Source organism: Rhea pennata, chromosome 27, assembly GCF_028389875.1.
Source record: "Rhea pennata isolate bPtePen1 chromosome 27, bPtePen1.pri, whole genome shotgun sequence".
NCBI lineage: Eukaryota > Metazoa > Chordata > Aves > Rheiformes > Rheidae > Rhea > Rhea pennata.
The window spans coordinates 386991-406094 of NC_084689.1; the positions used below are offsets into that span (position 1 = coordinate 386991).

Here is a 19104-nt window from a genome sequence, read left to right on the forward strand (position 1 = left end):
CGGCGCGGGCGGGCGGCGATGGCGGCGCGCGTGTCGGGGCCGCGCGGGCTCCTGGCCCTCCTCGTCGTCAGCGGGGTCCTTGCTGGCGCCGCTGCGACAAGTACGGGCCTGCCGGGGGGCGGCTCGGGTGCGGGGGCCCTCGTGGGGCGGCCCCGGGGCTCCTCGGGGGGCCCCAGGCTGGGCCGCAGGCGGCGGTGAGGTGGCGGGGGAGGGGGCTGGCCTGGGCCTCTCGGTACCGGGGAGCGGCGGGGGGGGGGGGGAGAGGAGCTGGCCCGAGCCCCTCGGAGCTGGGGAGCGGCGGAGGGGCGGCCTAGCCCGGGGCCCTCGGTACCGGCGAGTGGGGGGGTGGGGAGGGCTGATGCGGGCCCCCCGGTGCCAGGGAGCGAGGGGGGGGAGTGTGGGCGGCTGGCCGGCGCCCCTCGGTGCCGGGGGGGAGTGTGGGCGGCTGGCCGGCGCCCCTCGGTGCCGGGGGGGGGAGTGTGGGCGGCTGGCCGGCGCCCCTCGGTGCCGCAGAGCTGCTCTGCTCGGCCGAGGAGAGCCGGTGCCTGGGCGGCCTACTCGGCTGGGCGGGGGCGGGGAGCGGCGCCCCGCGCGGCGGGGGGCGGCCGGGCGAGCCCGGGAGGATAGCGGCTCCCGCTCGTGGGGCCCTGGAGCGGCCTGGCGCCCCGCCGGAGCTGCAGCGGTACGTGCTGCTGCCGCTCTGGGGAGTGTGGCGTTGCCTTACGTGATGCTAGTTTAGTTTCCCCTTAAATAAAAATGAAGAACTTTATTCCCTGCAGCCACTTCTCTAGCTTCTGGGGCTAGTGAGAAGTAACAGCTCTCTAGGATTTAAAGTATTAAAGATGTTCACAAGCTGCTTTAAGTTGATAATCCCCTAATGAAGAAACAATGCCTGGTCTTGGTCTCTTGGCTTTTTATGATGTACAGATACAGTCTGGATGTGGTGCTAAGAGTTACAATAACCTATTGTTGGATACTTAAAAGCAGAGCTTTAAATGAACCAAGGTTTGGCATGTGCTGCTGCTTTGACATTTCAGTTTCTTGCTTCTTGAGTTAACATCAAAGAAGCCTGCTAGAATTGATTTATTCAGAGCCATAGGTGAGCAGTCTGCCTTAGCAAACGCTGCTTGGTCTGTTGCCTGGAGGACTGTGTACAATCTCTGGTTCAGAGCTAGTGCAGGAGATGCTGGTGTTAGAGGCTTTGTTTTATTTTAAGTGGAAGGCTGTTGCTTGAGTTGCTCACTGCTTAGCATATTGGATACTGAAATTTTATTAGTCTGTATGTGGTGTCCAACTTATTTCAGCTTAGTAGAGCTAAATGTGAACACTGAAGGAGATGTGGTGGGGAAAAAAGCCAAGGATAGCAATGGTGGTGTTACGCTCTAATATTTCTTTGTGACAGAGTTGCATTTTAATATTGTAGAACAGAAAAAGGGGGCAGGGGAAAAGCATTCTTTCATAAACTTTATGCTAATGGAGGAATGTGCATTTGATAAGCTAACCTGAAACTGCCCATGTTAGGGTACTTCCTGCTCCATTCCACTACACTGACCTGAAATGAGCAATCTTTTCTCTAGAGGATTGACACAATTGATTTGAGGGTTGGGAATTGAATTTAGAATTTAACATTTGCCCTGGTGAGGATTTTGAGTACCTCCTGTCTGTGTATTTATTCCTCTTGCTTTTATTTAATGCTTAAGGGGAAACTTTCTATACTGTGCATTTTTCTTTTTTTTTTTCCTCTCTCTCAATGAGCAAGTTAAATGAAGAAAAATGGTCAATTAGGGGAGTATATAAGATTCTGGTTTTAGGAAATTTGACTGGAAGGGCACCTAGGGGGACTGGTATTCCTGACAGGCTTGTTTAACTGTGTATTTGTTGATTTCTGGATATTATGTTGCTCTATTTTGAAAGAGAGACCAGTTGTAAACTTGCCTTGTTGCTGTTGGGGTTGGCTTAATCTGGATAATGACTCTTCTGTTTGTTTTGTTTACCTCTAATCAAGTATTTCATGTATAAGACAAAATGAGACATCTGGAAAAAGTTGTTTCTATTCTTAGTCTGAAAAGCCTTGGAAACAAGTGCTTTCTTCACAGGCCAATCTGTTCCGTAATACGTGTATCCTGCCCTTCTAGGGATGCAGATTCTGTTAGGCTGGGTGTTTCCAGCCAAGTCTTTGGCCTGTCTGTGGGGTAACTGAGCTATAACACTTTGGATGGTGGAGTACTAGGCTGGATTACTTAGCACTGATTTGCTAATCCAAATGTTAATTCTGGGAAATAATCAAACTAAAAATATATATATATCACTTGATCATGTGGCTACTTGCAGGTCATTTGTCTCTTAATTCCAGCATTCTCTCAGGGCAGATGTAAAGACTTCTCAGTTTCGTACTATGCCTTTCAGGGCGTCTCTTTTCTGAGCCTTAGCTTCTGGTACATTTTACAGAGGTATTATTCTGAGACCCTATAACATTAACAAAGTTGTGCTGGCTACTGTTTATGGATAGTGTGTAACAATTTTTTGCTTGAGTAAACATAATAGAGGATTGTAAAGTATTTTCCTTACCTCTCAGCTGTGTTTAACATTAGACTTTATCTAGAAAGCAGGCTTTGTTGGATGTTCCTCTTAAACTGCGGTGTTGAAGCTCTTTGTAGCTTGGAGCAGAGAACAATTGGCTGAATTGCAGAGGTCCAAGTCTGTAGGTAGGGTCTGTGCTTGGACTCCGCCCTCTCTCAGATCATGAGAGGACAAAGTACTCTGACTTCCTGAACGAACTGAAGGCACTTGCCTTTGACTTGGTTATTTAGTGATTGCCTGGTCATATGAAACTTGAGGGAGAGTAGACCAGCTGTTAGTGGAAATGGCAGTAAGTGTCAGAGCTTCATATATCTTCTTCCTAAGCTGAGGAACAAAGGTCATGCCATGGATGAGAGTGTACCCTGCAGGAGGACACAGGTTTCTGCCAGGTTTAACTGCATTAAAATCTGTCTCAGCTTGTCTAGCGCTGTGTGTGCCATGAGAGCTCCTCCCTCTGCTCAGAGGGGAGAGGTTGTTTTTAGTTTGAAGGTGACTCAAAGTGTTCTCTGGTCATGTCTGTCTCTACCACTGTCTAGTTTGATCAAATGCTGTCCTGTCCCCAGGAGAATTGTTCAGTTCTATGATCATCTCTGTTCAGTGAAGAGTGCCTTGCTTTTGTGAGCTGATTTCAATTTACAGCCCAATACTACTTGAAAATTGTTTGAATGCCTCTAATCAGTTCCAGTGGGCTGATGCTGGCTATACTGGTGTGTCCCAGGACTCAAGAGGTGCTTTCCTGAGCCTTGAGTGTCCAGGACTTGAGTGCTTGGTCTACTTCGGGCTGGAAAAGCAGAGAGGGGAGATTAATCCCATGTGAAATGGTAATGATGCTTGCTGTTTTTACTATTTGAACTCATGGGTGCCTAGAGAGTGGTGTGGATTTGCTGAGTCTGAGCTACAAATGAATTACCCTCTAGTTCATAGCAAGAACTTATTTTGTCAGTGCACTATGATCAGCTTGTATCTGTAAAAGAAACTTTGATCCTTAGTAGCTCCTGTTTTAAACTTGACTACAATTAAAATGGGGCAGGCTTTTACAAGTACTATAGGCAGTTCTGTGACTTTCAAAATTAGGTGGTTGGGAGTGTTTAATCACAGGCTTAAAAACCATGCTGACATGCAAAACTTAAGGACTTGCCCACCAAAATACAAACCAGCTTGTCCCACATCAGGATGCAAGTTTAACCTTGGTGAGCTATTTAACTTGTTTTCTAGTGACTTAGCAAGATTCAACTATGTTGTTGATACGTGGTTCTAGAAGTGAAGTTCAGCAAATGAGAAAATTACAGTTAATACTCCCACATTTCTTTGGAACCCCTACTAAGCTCCTGTTTCTTTAACTGATATGGGAAGCTCATTCTAGTGTCTCTAGTCCAATTCTGTAGTACAGAGTCAGTTTGAGGCCTTAAAACCTCTGCAAAGGTGCATTTGTGAATGTACCTGACAATACTGCATTTGGTACGTGAAATAGCACTAGACTTTAGCTACTGAGTTATTCTCAGCTAGACCTCTGTTTCAGTATATCTCAGTTTTAATTATCAGCCTTCTCTTAAAACTGTCTTGCTCTCAGGTGAGCGTCAGATCTCTCCTTCCTTGACCAAAGCTGTCTATTCTTTCAGACTTCTAAAGCTTCAGAGTATAAGGCTAACTTTTCCTTTGAGAAGTGTCTTAAATAGTGGAATTGATTTATGTAGGCCTCTGAAAATTACCTACCAAACTACTTCATATTTTGCTTGGATTTGAGTAAACTTGCATTTATAATGCTGATCTATTCCCACATTTGCCAAAAATATATATATATATTTTATAAATAAATACTAAATAAAACTGTTTCGGGCATTCAAAAACAAAAAATCCTCCAACCCACCTTCTTTATGCCTGTATGACATGTATCATGTGTGAAGGACATCTGTATAATCACCAACTTAGATACTTACTACCGAGTAAGTTAATTTCATGGAATGGCTCTTGGTATGGTAAATACTTGGTGGATCTACTGTTAGTGTCTGAGTAATTAGTCTGAAATCAGTGTGCAGGAAGTACATGTTGCAAAATTAATGAGTTCCACTTAAATCTTACTGAAATTCAGTCACGTAAGTAACCTTGACTCAAATATGATGTCTTTTCCTGAAATGGTGTTGCTAGAGACTTCCTTCCTGCTCCCCTCTTAAAAAAACAAACAAAAAACCAACAAAAACCCGCAAAAGAACTCTCCTGGGGCCTTCTTAACCCATCTGTCTTGTAATGATTTGGACAATCTTACATCTGGGAGCTGCTGCTTATAGTTGATAATGCTGCACCTGGCTAGTAGCCTAAAAATGTTTGGCAGCTTAGTTTTCTGCAGTCTACTGACTTAGGGATTTACCTTTGAACTGTCTGTTTTCAAAAGTTGAACCCTCTGGACTCTGAGCACAAGAGCAATTTGAAAAACACTGTAGTTTTAGCCTGCAGCTGCTCATGTTCTTTTAATCTGTTTTATTGTTAATTTAGCTCTGCAAAGTTTAGCTTGCGAGGGATGAAGAAAGTTTAATTTCACTATTTGCATTACAGTGAATATTACAAATTTCTTAACCTGCTTTGTGACATCCTGCAGACGGCAAAACGCTCTCAGAAATTGCAGTTGTCTTGAATACTGTATCTAGAAGTATCTGACTTGCATCTTAGTGAGCAGAATGACTAAGCAAACAGATGAGAATGTGAAAGAGAACAGATTATTGCAGTGCAGTGAAGGCTGGCAGATGAGGCAGGTAAATGTAAGTGTATCAATGCCCAACATCATCTGGTCACCAGGTAGTGACAGGGTGAGTGCCAGGCTCTGGACAATTCTAAATTAAAACCAACTGACTTCGGGCATGTGAAGCTCAAGGAGGAGGGACTGGTATCTTTCTCTCTGCAGTGTGAAAATCTGTATGCACAAAGAATCTTCTGACCTTCAGTGTGGCTTGTGCAGCTGTATTCTACCTGCTTGGCTGGCTAGCTACATATGCAGATTATCTACAGAGGTCCCTTCCAATCCCAACTATTCAGTGATTCTGTGAAATATCTAATTAGCATTTCCTTTTTAGCTTGGAAGGATATTCAAGGCCCGCCTGGATGCAGCCCTGTCTAACATGCTCTAAGTGACCCTGCTGAGCAGGGAGGTTGGACTAGATGATCTCCAGAGGTCCCTTCCAACCTTACTGATTCTATGATATTAGAACAATGGAATGGATTCCTAGTATATTGTATATAAGCATACATCTAGTGAAATGCCTTTTCCTATTATATGTTAACAAAACTAAGCAAAGGCTTGATCTGTACTTTTAGTACTGCCATTTGTAGCCACCCTAACCATGTCCTTTATACAGTGCAATACATACTAGATTATGTTGTCTTGCTGCTGCCAGCCTTCCAGGCTTGTGGAACCCCATTTCAAAATATAGCAAATACTAAAATTTTGTGAGGATGTTGGAGACTGGATAAGCTTGTAGAGCAAAAAAAAAAAAAAAAAAAAAATCTATTGACGTTTATATCCCAAGCTGAAGTGGCTTGGAGGTGGGAGAGTGTAAAAGGGAAGTATTGCAGGCTTTTGCTCATGACATCTGGAATCTGGTATTAGTCTGGCAATATACTTGGTCTGATCCAGTGCGAGCATTGTATTGGTAATGCTGACCCTTGCACAAAGAATGCACAAAAACTCAAAAGTGGAACCGGTGCCAAGGATGGCAGCTAGCGCAACCAGGGGACAACCTCTCTCACAGAACAACAGCAGAGCAGGGATATGAGCCCTGTCCACATAGAACTGCTGGTTAAGTAGCTGATAACTAATATCACAATGGAATTAAATCAATATTGCAAGTAGGTTCTCATTATTCCTAGGCAGAGACCACTGAGCAGAACTTAACCAAGGTGATGAGGTAGCAACAATCAGGACTGGTAGCTTTGAGCTTGAAACTTAATTCTGCAGCTGGAGTAGTTCTCAGACTTCCACTGAAACTGCACAGTTTCTGAAAGCAATTCTTGAATATCTGGAACATCGTTATCGTTCTTTTGCTTTCTGCCCAATACTTCTCTGTACATGCAGCTAGTGTTTTTGTATTGTCAGCTGACTTGATTCTTTGTCCTGTGTAGATGGGAGGCCTGTAGTACTTTCCATTTGTCCTGTGACAGTTGTGTATTGTGGGTTTTTGTTTGAATTGTGGTAAATGTTATATAAATGTGGCTGTTCTGCATGTTCTAGTTTTGCAGCAGAGTGACAAAAAGTAATATTGGCTGTAGACACAGCAATTAGGAATAACTGTCCTGCTATATGTGTAGCTGGAGATAGTTTATGGGTTGTAGAGGGGAGGGAGTGGGAGGAGTACACTGCTCTGAAGAATTGTTCCATCATCTTGTAGAGGTTGAATTCTTGCTTTGCACTAACACTTTGCACTAATACCTCTTCGACTCATAGCTGGTTTTGTAAAGTCACCACTGTCTCAAAAGAGACTGACTCAGGACAGCATCGAATTGTACTGCGAGGCGATTGGCAATCCTATCCCTGAGATTCAGTGGTGGTTTGAGGGAAACGAACCAAATGAGACCTATACTCAGCTTTGGGATGGTGCACGGCAGGACCGTGTCAAAATCAACGCCACCTACAACCTGCACTCTACCAGTACCATCTACATCGCAAACCTCACAGTCGACGATTCGGGCATGTACGAGTGCCGGGCTAGCAACGACCCTGACCGCAACCACTTGTCGAAGAGCCCCAAAGTCAAGTGGATCCGTTCCCAGGCTAACGTTTTTGTCATCGAACGTGAGTGGCCATGCTGAGGCCTTGGCACTTGCTCGGACACTGATGTCTTGAGTCTCTTGCCATGCTCACCCCTGCACCTGTGTCCTGTGACTTCCTGAAAGCTCCCCTCACCCTCCCATCCTGGCTGTAGAACTGAGACTCCTACCCTCCTGTGATCCCTCTTACCACCTGTGACTTGATCTGAAGTGGCCCTGCTCAAAAAGGGTTGTGACTTCCCAACCAAAACACCATGCAGCAATCCCATACCTTTTCCAGAGCGCAAGACAGTAGAACATACTGCTTAAGAACCTCTGTGTCCCAGTGCCCGCTTGCAGAATTAAGAATCTTGATTCTGCTGGTAGACTCTGCCCTAACCACCACTGACAAACCAGCCCTGCCCTACAGCTCGTTACAACTTCTGCTCCTGTGAACGTCTTGCTTTAAGCTTGCTTTCTTGCTAGTGATACAAGCTGTGGGGATCAAAATCTGCTTTTTGTTTCTTGTGAAGCAACCGTTTTTGAAATGGCCGTGTCTGTGTGTGACACAATGTGATTTAGTGGCTTGTACTGTGGAAGTGATCAAACTCCCTCTACTTACAGAGTTGAAAGTTGGACTCTTGAGCTAAGAGGCTTTTTTTCCCACAATAATGGAATCTTGAACTAGTGAGGGAATTTAACAGCCTACTAAGATCCTGTCATGAATCCTGATGTTAATGGAGCAAAATGACTAACATTCTCCTCAGCTTAAATGTACTAGGAAATGCAAAGCTCCAGTGGAATTTTCTTCCAGTGGAATTTTGGGTAGGAGAAGAAACAATGTCTTTCAGCCCTGTTCAAAAATTGTTCCTTCCACGAAAGTGGGAGCAGTCAGGAGAATAGGAAACCTAAAGTTTCACTCTACTAATGGCGGTTATTTTCTTGGACTTACCTCCTTTAAGTAGAAATGCCTGAGTAATCTTATGTTGGATAATTCATTGCTTCTTGGCACATGGAGATTCAGGACCTTTTGGAATCATGCTTACATAGGTTTTTCACTGGAATAAATATAGCTATAAATTCTTGGGCTGCATCAGGTGGTGTGCATACTGCTTGCATGCTATCTTGTTTGTTGCTCCTGGCAAAAGTGTCTTGATTGCTTTTCTCGATTATGCTACCTGGAGATGTCTGAACCTGCTCAAATTCTGGATTCAGTGAGTACTAAAGTGGCTCAAAGTGGAGAGCCATACTGTTGCAACTGCTCTTCAGTGTGACCTTTTCCACTGTTTATTTGAGCACTGAGCTCAGTTGGAATATATGAACTCTACCCATTGTAGAGATAGCAGGAGGCTCTGTTGAGAGTACATGGCAGTGATCCTGATCACGGTGGTAGCAGCTGTAGTGTCAGTATCCCATTGTTGCCAAGTGCAGTCATCTGGCTTTCAACTCTGTTCTGTGCTGGTACCATCAGTCCTGGTAGGAAACTGATAAAGAAGGTAAGTGAAAAGCAGTGATGAAAACAAGGAGCTGTCTTTTCTTACTATTTTTTTAAACATTTCTTGGGAAAATGCATGCCCTCTTGAATACCATATGCTAACTTTGGTTGAATTTACAAATGCAGGTCCGAACATCGTAGGTCTCGTAACTGTCAGTTCTGGCAAGCTGATCCTCTCCTGTAACATGACTGCTCCTTATGCTGTCATTGAGGGCCATGAATGGATGAGTGGAGACAAGATACTTCAAACAGACACAGAACCGACTGCTTTTACCAGTTACGTGTAAGTATTGGGGCAAGGCCACATAAGAATGTCTGTATACAAGGGACAGGTATTTTACCAGAAACAACGTTTCGTATCAGTTGAACCTAAACCAAAGCATCATCGCATGCAATCTTGCAGGAAGTATAAACTTTGGAACTTCAGAAAATAAGATGAGCAAAGTAAAGGTTTGCTAAGGCCCAGCATTTCTTTTTTTGTGAGGAGGGGGGAAAAAAGGAGGAGGAAGGGAAAGTAAATATGCTACCATGTCCTTTTACTAAGATAAGTACTGCTATTTAGTGTTTTCGTGCTGATGTTCTGCAATACTAGGTCAGTTTGTTGGATTCAACCGCACAGGGTGCAGTGTGGCTAGGGCTGCCTGCTTGGCTGGCCTGCTCTGTCTGGAGAACATGAGCGCCTAGTTTTCTGCAGCATTGACATCAGTGCAGTAAGATGTTTTTCCAGAGCTTTAAGAAATTCTGGCTCTGGGAAGGCAACAAGTTCTCTGCTCCCCCAGAGGCCATCTGTGGAAAAATTTGTGATTGTACAGTTGGCTTTTATGTACATACCTCAATTACACTTCCAGTGTCTAGCCTGTCCCTATAGAACAGGCTGGATAGTTGCCTGCAAATTAGTTGGAAACTGTTCCCAGGCTGTAGCTGAGCAGAAACTGGAATGCCAGCCTCATTGTAACAGTGCAGTGAGCTTTCCATTTTGATTACAGTCAGGCCTGGCTGGCACTGGCCCAGCAGCTGAAGAGGCATCATGTCCTTTTGTATGGCTGTGCCGACGTGCCTCTCTCCCCATAGCAACAGGGAGCTGAACAAGGATTAAAGTATTTATAACCCAGCCTCCCTCGCGTGACCTCAATTCCTTAGCTGAGTGGTTTTTGGGAGCGGGAAACTCAATGTACAGCAGAGTTAACAAACAGCCTGTTGTCCCAGTGCAGCCACAGAACTAAAACTTTGTGCCTACCCCTTTTCTCAAGTGGGTATTACTAAGCTGCAGAATGAGATGTTTGTTGCAATGCACCATAATCCACTAAATCCCATTGCAGCAAATTTACAAAGACGAAAATGGGTAAAAGGTCTCACTATGCTTGGATCAACATAGAAACTCAGCTTGGGTTTTTGTTTGTCACTGTATTGCAGTGTGTTCCAGTGGACTTCTTTATATATATATATATATATAAAGGGAGAATAACTCCTAATACTACCAGCCTTCCTCTGAATCTGTTATCTTAAGCTCCTTGCCTGTCTGCTTTAAAGCTGAGCTGCAGGGCTTATGTTTTACATTAGGAGTGTAGCTGTGTCCTGTGTTGTACTGACTAGAACGCTCTGCTGCACTTGTGATTCTGTAGGTTTGCTCTGCAAGGTTGTGTATGTATACATTTTCAGCAGGCCTGTGGTCTGTATAAAGGAGGGAAGGGCATGGAATCACTGCTACTGAAGTGCTGCATGTGGCACTACATCTGGTGATGAAGTAATATTGTCCTGTTGCTCCTGGCTTTCTTCTTGCATTTTAGCTAACAGTCAGATCTTAGCTTTTCCACTTTGTAAAGGCCATGATGAGAAGCATGGTTTGGGTAGGGAGAAAAAACTGTTGTTTTCCAGGCTTCAGAACTCAAGATCAAGTGGTCTAAATGATTACTGTGAATTGACAGGCCTGTGTCACTCAAATGTATATGAAACCTTCTTCTGCTCTTAATGTGTAGAGAGAGAGAGGGAAGTAAAGAATAGAGTTGTAGTAGATGCATGGTGCTGCATAAATGTTGGAGCTGGAGGAGGAGAAATGACCTGTAGTTGAGATTGCTGTTTAGATGTTTGTGCATACCTGTTACTTTCCCTGGGTCTGGAATTCAGTATCTGTTTTGTGGACAACAGTCAGTTATGCTGTGTGCTTATCTGACAACCTGTTTTTCTTGGTAGAATTGAGGGGAAGGTGGAAGAGCACTCTGGAGTGTATGACTGTATCTACAAAACAAGCCCAATGATAAAAGGACAAGTGAATATATCAGGTAACTTTATATGTTTCCTTCTAGGGCTGGGGGGAGGGGAAAGGGAAAGCTGTAGCTTCTCAAAAACTTTACTTTGGTAACTTTTTACCTTCTTGAAAAACTGTTCTTAGCCCTCTGCAGTAGGGTTGCAGAGCTGTACTTGTGTACTTCCAGATTAGCTCTGTGAGAGAGCTCCATTTTTATCACATGCTGAATTGTCTGTAAGATTAAGTCTTAGACCTTGCAGTAAATTAGTCTTGCTATGGGCACGTGCCCACAAGACGTGGGAGAGGGATAATACCTGGTGGTCAAATCTGTTTTAACTTTTCAAAGCAGCTTGACATGCTTTTTCTCAAAGTGCTAAAATTTGGACTAGTGAGGGGAATAAGACCTATAATGCATTTCTCAGACTGAAATAAAGTCCTTTGGTACTAGCTAGGTAGACTGTAGGCAGCTCAAATCTTGTCTGATTTCTCTTTTTCTTTCCATAGTTCCACCCCAAGTGGTGGCATACAAGAAGTCTGAGCATGGGAATGAGGGGGACACAGGAGTGCTAACCTGCAAGAGTTCCTCTTTCCCCTCTGTCAATTCTTGGGCCTGGTACAAAAATGGTCAAGAGGTAAGCACTAGAGCAATGTCTTCCTTCCCTTCTGCCTGCCCTACCTCCTGGCAAAGAGGTGGAGGACATTTTCTCCTTGCAATAAGCTATTTCAAAGTAGCTTTCTCAGTGCCTTGGCAAGGAGGATTTCTATAGTGGTAGAACCATACATGGTAAGTGAGCTGCTCCTCTCATGTTAGCACTGCCCTGAGAGCTGTTTTTTGTCATTCCCTCCTTCCAGCCGATCATCAATGGTTCTGGTCGATTCATTATCAAGTCCAGTAGCAACAAAACAGAGTTACGCATTCTTAAACTGAACATAGAGGAGGATACAGGCGACTACCACTGCAATGCCACTAATTCCTTTGGCTTTGGTGGGGCTATAGTGAACCTGCGCATACGCAGCCGTCTGGCAGCACTCTGGCCCTTCTTGGGTATTGTTGCTGAAGTCCTGGTTCTTGTCACAATCATCTTCATCTATGAGAAGAGGAGGAAGCCAGATGAGGTTCTTGATGGTAAGAGGCACTTGGAATTAAATCTTTCCAGGGAGACAAAGTAATTTGTAAAATACAGACAAAATGTTCTCATTGAGAACTCTGAGGAGTTCCCTTTGTAGGATGAGCCTTACACTTGAATTTGAGGACTGCTTTTCAGCATGCTTCCAGTATAATCATAGTGGTCTCTACTAGGCTAAAGAGAAAATGTCTGTTCTATTTACTTTATTTTGTGTGTGGGGGGGGAAATCTTATCAACATTTATAAATATCTGTTGGGAGGGTTTAAAGCAGGCAGAGCCAGATTGTTCTTAGGGCTAGTGGCAGGATGAGAGGCAATGGGCACAAACAAAAACAGGAAGTTCCATCTGAACATAAGAAAACTCTTACTGCAAAGTTGGAAAGACTTTCACTGTGACCACTGGAACAGGTTGCCCAGAGACTGTGAAGTCCTTCATCCTTGGAAATACTCAAAACGTAACTGGACATAGTCCTGGGCAACCTGCAGTAGCTGACCTTGAGCATGAGGATTGGGCCAGGTGATCCTCAGAGTTCCCGTCCAGCCTCAGCAATTCCATGATTCTATGTTACTTCATCCAGGAAGTTGCAAGTCCATGTGCTGTTCCTGACAGCCCTTCAAGTGGTGCTTTTAGTCAGGGGTGGGATATGGTTCAGTACCTCCTTTGTCTTACCAGTTCCTTTGCATTTAAGTGCTTCACATGAGTGTTTCCAGGATTGGATTTTGTCTGTGACAGTAATGATCTGGAGAGGCTGATTTGCCAATATGCAGTAGAGCTGTGTTGGTGCTGTAGAACTAGGGATGGTGGTGTTGGCTTTATAAGCCCAGGTTTGGCTTAACTTCAGTTCAGTTCATGGTTGAGTTGTTTTGGGTCTTCAAATCCGTGTATTCAGTGTCTCAGGGTCTTCAAAGTCCAGTGCTATCTTTACTCTATTCTGGAAACACTGGCTCATCCCTTTCCTTATCTGTTAAAATCTCCACTGTGTTAGCCCAGCAGCCTGCTCCCTTATCTGATCCAGTTAACAATGAAATGTAAGTGATTGGTATCCTTCCTGCTTGTTAGGTCAGTCACCTTAGCCTTTTACTAGGGAATAGCATGCTAGGTAGGCTGAGGTTGGTGGTGCAAAGCACAGGGACCATAAACTAAATGTTAAATATCCCTCCCCTGACTGCATGGCTTGGGAAATCCTACTCAAGGCAGTCTTATAAGGAAGTGCTTTGCCCTCTGACACTCTTGGCTGGTTAGATATCTTCTATCTTAAGGGTATCTTATCTGCAAAAATTTTAGAGCTAGGGTCTTGAGTGATCTGGCTTCTGATATTTGCCTGGTCAAGGTCCAGTCAAGTGCTGATCTAACAGTGGCCATAATGACTGCTTTGACAGATGAAGACAGGGCATGTATACTGAAAATTCCTGAGACCTCTTCAGGTTGCTCTGAAGGCAGACTGCTTTAACTCAGATTTCCAGGTGCTTGTGGGTGAGGACAGTGTCATTCTATAAACATACACAGCTTTATACATCACTTCACTGCCTTGGTTTTCCTTCCTCCAAAGTCTCTGTAGCTTTGCCCCTCTTGAGAGGAAGTAGCAGGAAGCCAGTGCTAAGCCAGGTCAGACAAATGCTGCTCATTGAGGGTTATGTGATTGTGAATTGGCCACTTCCTATTACCTGGGATAGGGGAATTTAGCGTGTGTATTAGTGTGATATCCTTGCTGGTATTATCTTTACACTCTTCCCTTCTCTGCTGCTGGGTGCTACCTCAATGGTAAGTAGAAGATGGTCCCGGTCATGTTTCTGCATCAGTCCTCTCACCAGCTGTATGCAGCTCTTGGTGCTCCAGTTGGTCACAGTACTTAGAGCTTGGACCTTACCACATAGTTCTATTTGAGAAAGCCTGGACTGTGGAAGAGACAATAGGAGCCTTCTACTGGAAGGTGGCAGATTGCAAGGAGCTGGTGAAAGGTCCCATGACCTGGCAAATGTTGGCAGAGCTCTTTTCTTTCTTGTGCTTCTCTGTGTAGCGAGTATGTGGTGTGTAGTGTCTTTTGATTTGGCAAAATCTGTGGTGGAAGAACAACTTAGTACTGCTGCTACTTAAAGCCTCATTCTTGAAGCATCCTCTCTGGATTCCTCTTGACTTGCTGTTATGGTCTGTGTGTGTTTGGATCTGGGGGCCATCTGAATTCATGAGGCTGAAGGACTGAGTAAGGGATAGTTCCAGTGGCAGCTATGGTGTCTCACTGCATGGATGTGTAGCTTGTTCAAATTTTAAGTACTAGTGGGAGGACTGGCTGCTATGTTGTGGTGGCTTCAAGTGTGCCTCAGGATTAATGAAGTGCTAGAACTGATTTCTGCTGAGCAGGGGTAAAGACTTGGTTATCCTGTGAGCCAAACTTACTCTATGCCACCAGAAGCAACTGCACAACAGGAGCTTATGTCTAAGCTCATGCCTAAGCCTAGACAAGAAGTGGCTTAATACTCGTGAAGGGGATGATAGTGTTTTGCTAAGTAGCCCCCTGCTATCCCAAGCCCCAGTAAAGTGGAAACTCTGTGGGGATGACAGCAAGCTCTCATCCCTTCAGGTTCCAGTCCTGCATGAGTGCTAGTATCCAGCAATTTTTGTGGGATTCCAGTCCTTGAAGAATTTTAAAGAGGTGGCAGAGAAATACAGTTTTTCTCACGTATTCCTCCCTGATGTTGTTTTTTCTTCTTTCTGTGCTGTCCTGAACCTGAAGATGATGATGGAGGTTCTGCACCACTGTAAGTACCTTGTTTTCCTATTAAACCAGATTTGTACCAGTAGATTGCATTCCCCAGGGAATCTATTCTGAATGCAGAAGCTAGCTGGTGCTGAGCTCTCACTAGCTTTCTTGGAGACTTTTCCCTGCATAGTTCATTTACTGTGGTCTTTGTATCCATGACATAAAAATGGGAATGGCAGAAAAAGGTCTCTAAAACTGTCACTGTTCTGAGAGCTAATCTGCTCTTGTCATAACTTGAGCATTTATTGGGACCCGAATTCCAATAGTAGTTAAGGTGGGCTTTGGTGCTGCTTTCCTCACTGTCCCTTTTCTCTTTCCAGGAAAAGTAATGCTACAAACCACAAGGACAAAAATGTCCGCCAGAGAAATGCTAACTAAGAGTAGGGGCCAGGTGAGTGTGATTTCTGGGGGGAGAGGTTTTTCTGAGAACAGCTGCTGTACCAGGCATCTCTGCTCCTCACAGTGGAGGGCTCATGCAGCAGTTTGGAGATGATTGCCTAGTTGGAACCTGGCTGGAGCTTTTCATCAGCTGGTCAGAGGACTGCAGTATCTGCAGTTGCAAAAGGTCTCTGGAGGAAGCAGAAAGGTCCTGATGTAACATCCATACAGGCAGAGGCTCTTCTGGCCCAATGTCATACTGTAGTATCTGGGGAGAGGGAGTAGGAAGTGCTGCTGTGAAGTTTAGACACAGGCTGGTACAAGCCTTGCAGAAAACTGCTGAAGCTGCTGGATCTATGTGCATTCAGGGCATAACAGTATATATGGCCTCTGTCCAGATAGACAAGGGGAGGCAGAAAAAGTGGTAATCTGCTGTGTGGCTCTAGAGTAGTATGGGAGGGTCAGGACTGCCTGTTAACTCCTGCTCTGGACTTGGGCAGAAAATGAGTCACAGCGCAGAACTCTATCCAGGCAGCCTTTGTCTGCCTATGTGGCTTTATCTACCCCTCTAGCACCTCTAGTGTGGCCTTGCTTGTATGAGTAAGTTTTCTAACTGTTTGTTTTTTTTTTTCCTCTTATGCCAGGTGATGTGTAGCTGAAGAATTTGTCTGGACATTTTTTTCTTCTAATTTTTTTTGGTAAAATAGCACCATGAATATCCTAGTGCATCCTTGCAATTCAGTTATTTCACTTTCTAAAGAAACTTAAGTTGTAGAATCTAAAATACACTTTTTTTAAAAAAAATGTTGTGGGGAGGGTTTTTCTACCTATAAATGCAAATCCCTTCTTACTGGTAGTCTAGGTCACTGGCTGTCCCTGTCCTAGGTTTCTTCATGTTGGTATAGAGGAGGTGAGTGGGAGCAAAACCTACTTTTGTTCCTTACCTATGGGAAGAACAAGGTTTCTTCATGTTGGTATAGAGGAGGTGAGTGGGAGCAAAACCTACTTTTGTTCCTTACCTATGGGAAGAACAAGGTATGTTGGGTAGGGCTATTTGAAATGACCTCCTTGCCCCCACATCAGCTTATAAGAGGTCATGAGGAGCTAAGGAGAGCTGACACTGAGCATGGAAGTGAAATGTGCACAGCTGCTTGTGTACTGCTCTGTTGGAGGTGGCTGGTATGACCTGTGTTCCCGGTAGATCTATTGTCCTATTTTGCATTGGTCAGGAAGAAACTGCTTTGGTAACCTTCTGGAAGTGACCTGACCTGACTGAAGGGATTAGGAAATTATGTGTCTTTGCCAGTGCATCACCTGGAGCAAGGCTGTATCTTTCCCTAGGTTTGAGGCAGAGTCTGCTGCTGTGAGGCATTCATGCAGAGCCACCAGGCATGTCTGGTGTGGCTCCTTGGGGAAGAGTGACTCCTTGGGGAAGAATGACAGAACAACTCATTGCTCGGTGTAGGACACCACCCCTGGACTCGCAAACAGTGCCATACTACTTCAGGCAAGCATCCCAGTCAGCTCCCTCCAGAGCTGCTCTTGTTGCCCTCTTAAATAAACAATCAGGAGGCAGTGTTAGAGCAGGAAACTGACTAAATATGATTAGTGTTAACTTATTTCATGGGGTTTTGTTAGTATCTTCTAAAGTTGCTATAGTGGGGATAGGGGCAAAGTGTTGGAGTGAACACTGGGGCTGTGGTGCTTAACAGCATGTATTCTTGTGCTTAAGCCATCTTGATGTTTGTGTGACATAGGAGCCTGAAGCAGACAAATGCTCAGTGGAGTCTGTATTATCTTTATTGTTGGGTAGCCTTGAACTATTCCATCTGTTAACATACTTCACAAATAAAGATGATTCCTCTCTTTTTTTATCTGTTTGGATTCTGGTATCTCTTCACTGCTAGTTGGACCCATTTCACAAGCTCATGCTAACTCAGACTGGACTCTAATAGCCAAGTGTTTGAACTTCAGAGGTGTTCAGGCCTTTACAAGTGGAGATGATGCAGAAACAGAGGCCAAGGTGATGGTCTCTGGCATTATTCTTCTTGTTGCACAGACTGCAATCCCCAGTTCTACATTAGCAGAAGCAACACTGATGGGAGAGTGTAAGGATACCACAAACCTAAGCAAAAGTTGTCTCCTTTCCAGATCTTGCCTTAATTTTGAAGAGTTTTGTTAGATGGTATCCTGAAGTTCAGTCCTGCTAAAACAAAGCTATACTGTCTGAATGAATGTTGGAAACAAATAAAGTCTTAATGTGCCTGATCCAGTTTGGAGGACAGGGGTAATAGTATCAGCTTGCTGATAAGTAGGTCTTGAGCCAGGCATTACTTTTTCAGGGGAAGGGATGCAGCTGTCCTGAGTACAGGCTTTACCTTTTGCAAGATTCCTCAGTGTATATGAGGCAGCAGCCTTGCCCTGGGTCAGTGATCAGGCTGAGCATACAGGAGGAACCTTTGCAGGTTCCTTCAGGACCTTGTGGGCATAGTCTCTTGTCCAGCCAGAGCTGAGCAAGTAAACTCTGGCAGCAGATTGTTAACACTGCTGAATGCAGTGCTCCTCTAGCACCTGCTGTGCAAGCCTGCCATCAGCAAAAAGGCTTGGAAAGCAGTTCAGAAAGGGTTCTGAAGTTTTGTCTGTGTGTTACCAGAGACTTTGGACTGGAAATCAGAGTATCTAAAGGTGACATTGAGCAACAGAAAACTGCCTGTGGCCAAACAGAGCGTAGCAATGCCCAAGTCAGGAACTCCCAACAAACCAAATAACTGCTAGGAATGCTGCTGGGATGTGTCGGCTTTTCAAATGAGAGGAACAAAAAGTGGACTTGAGATGACTAGAAATGAAAATCCAGCTTGGAGAAAGACCTGTGGTGGCAGTAAAGGGTACTGGAGCTACCTGGAGACCTGGGCCATTCTTAAATAACTCCTTTTTTTCTGAAGGAAGATAGCATGCAACACAGTGAGAGGGTGGATAGTAATCTGCTGCTACTAAGCCTCTTGGAGTCTCTTCAGCAGCAGCTATTGTAAGAGCACTTGGTTTTTCTTCCTCATGCTGAAATTGGGGTGGCTTCAAGATGACCTTAAGTTATTAGGAACTCCTGTGCACAGCAGAGCCTCACAGGCTTCTGTCATGATGGAAGTCAGCTCAGGCCCTGAGTTGCCCAGGGGGATCAAGAAGGGTGATGCTCAAGCCAGCGCTGCACTTGCAGCCCTCCCTGCAAGCACAGGAGATAAAGGGCTGGGTGGTACCTCTGGCTACTCATCCACAGACCAGAAGAGTAGCTGCCTCTGCATGGGCTTGGTGCTAGCTACAGAGCTGCTTCCCTTCCATCAGACCAGGCCTCTGGGAACAAAGACCTTAGCAGATGTTTGCTGCTCACATGCATTAGATGCCTCATGCTTCTCTAAGCAATTTTTTTCTTTCCCTGCTCTTACCTGTGAGAGAGCAAAGGTGCAAGGCCTCTGCTTGTTTTCTACACAGCCTGGTGCCCTCCAAGGACTATTTGGGGGAGGGGGGAATGTCCCTTTCGTGCTTACAAAGCACTCAGTTGAGCTGAGCCTGCTTTTGTCAGTGCTCCTGTCCTTGGAGTGAGGTAGTGGCAGCTGCAGCTGTTGGCTGGAGAAAGCCCACGTGTGCACACACGCGTGCGCATTCCTAGCAAGTCAAGGGCACCCCTGCTTGGCTGGGGAGCGCTGCCCAGCCTTTTGAGTTTTACAGGGATGTGTAAGTTGTGGCCTCACCCAGAAGCCAAACACTTTTTTCCCCCTGCTTATGCAGGGTAATT

At 44.9% G+C, this 19104-nt stretch overlaps 1 protein-coding gene across 1 annotated transcript; it reads left to right on the forward strand.

The window, feature by feature from the left end:
• BSG (basigin (Ok blood group)) lies at positions 1–17191 on the forward strand. The gene is made up of 8 exons (XM_062595988.1): positions 1–100; positions 8936–9092; positions 11000–11088; positions 11559–11686; positions 11907–12180; positions 14913–14937; positions 15260–15330; positions 15962–17191. The coding sequence occupies exons 1-7, from the start codon at positions 19–21 to the stop codon at positions 15315–15317; spliced, it is 813 nt and encodes a 270-aa protein (XP_062451972.1). The 5' UTR covers positions 1–18; the 3' UTR covers positions 15318–15330; positions 15962–17191.
• Positions 17192–19104: the final 1913 nt, after the last annotated feature.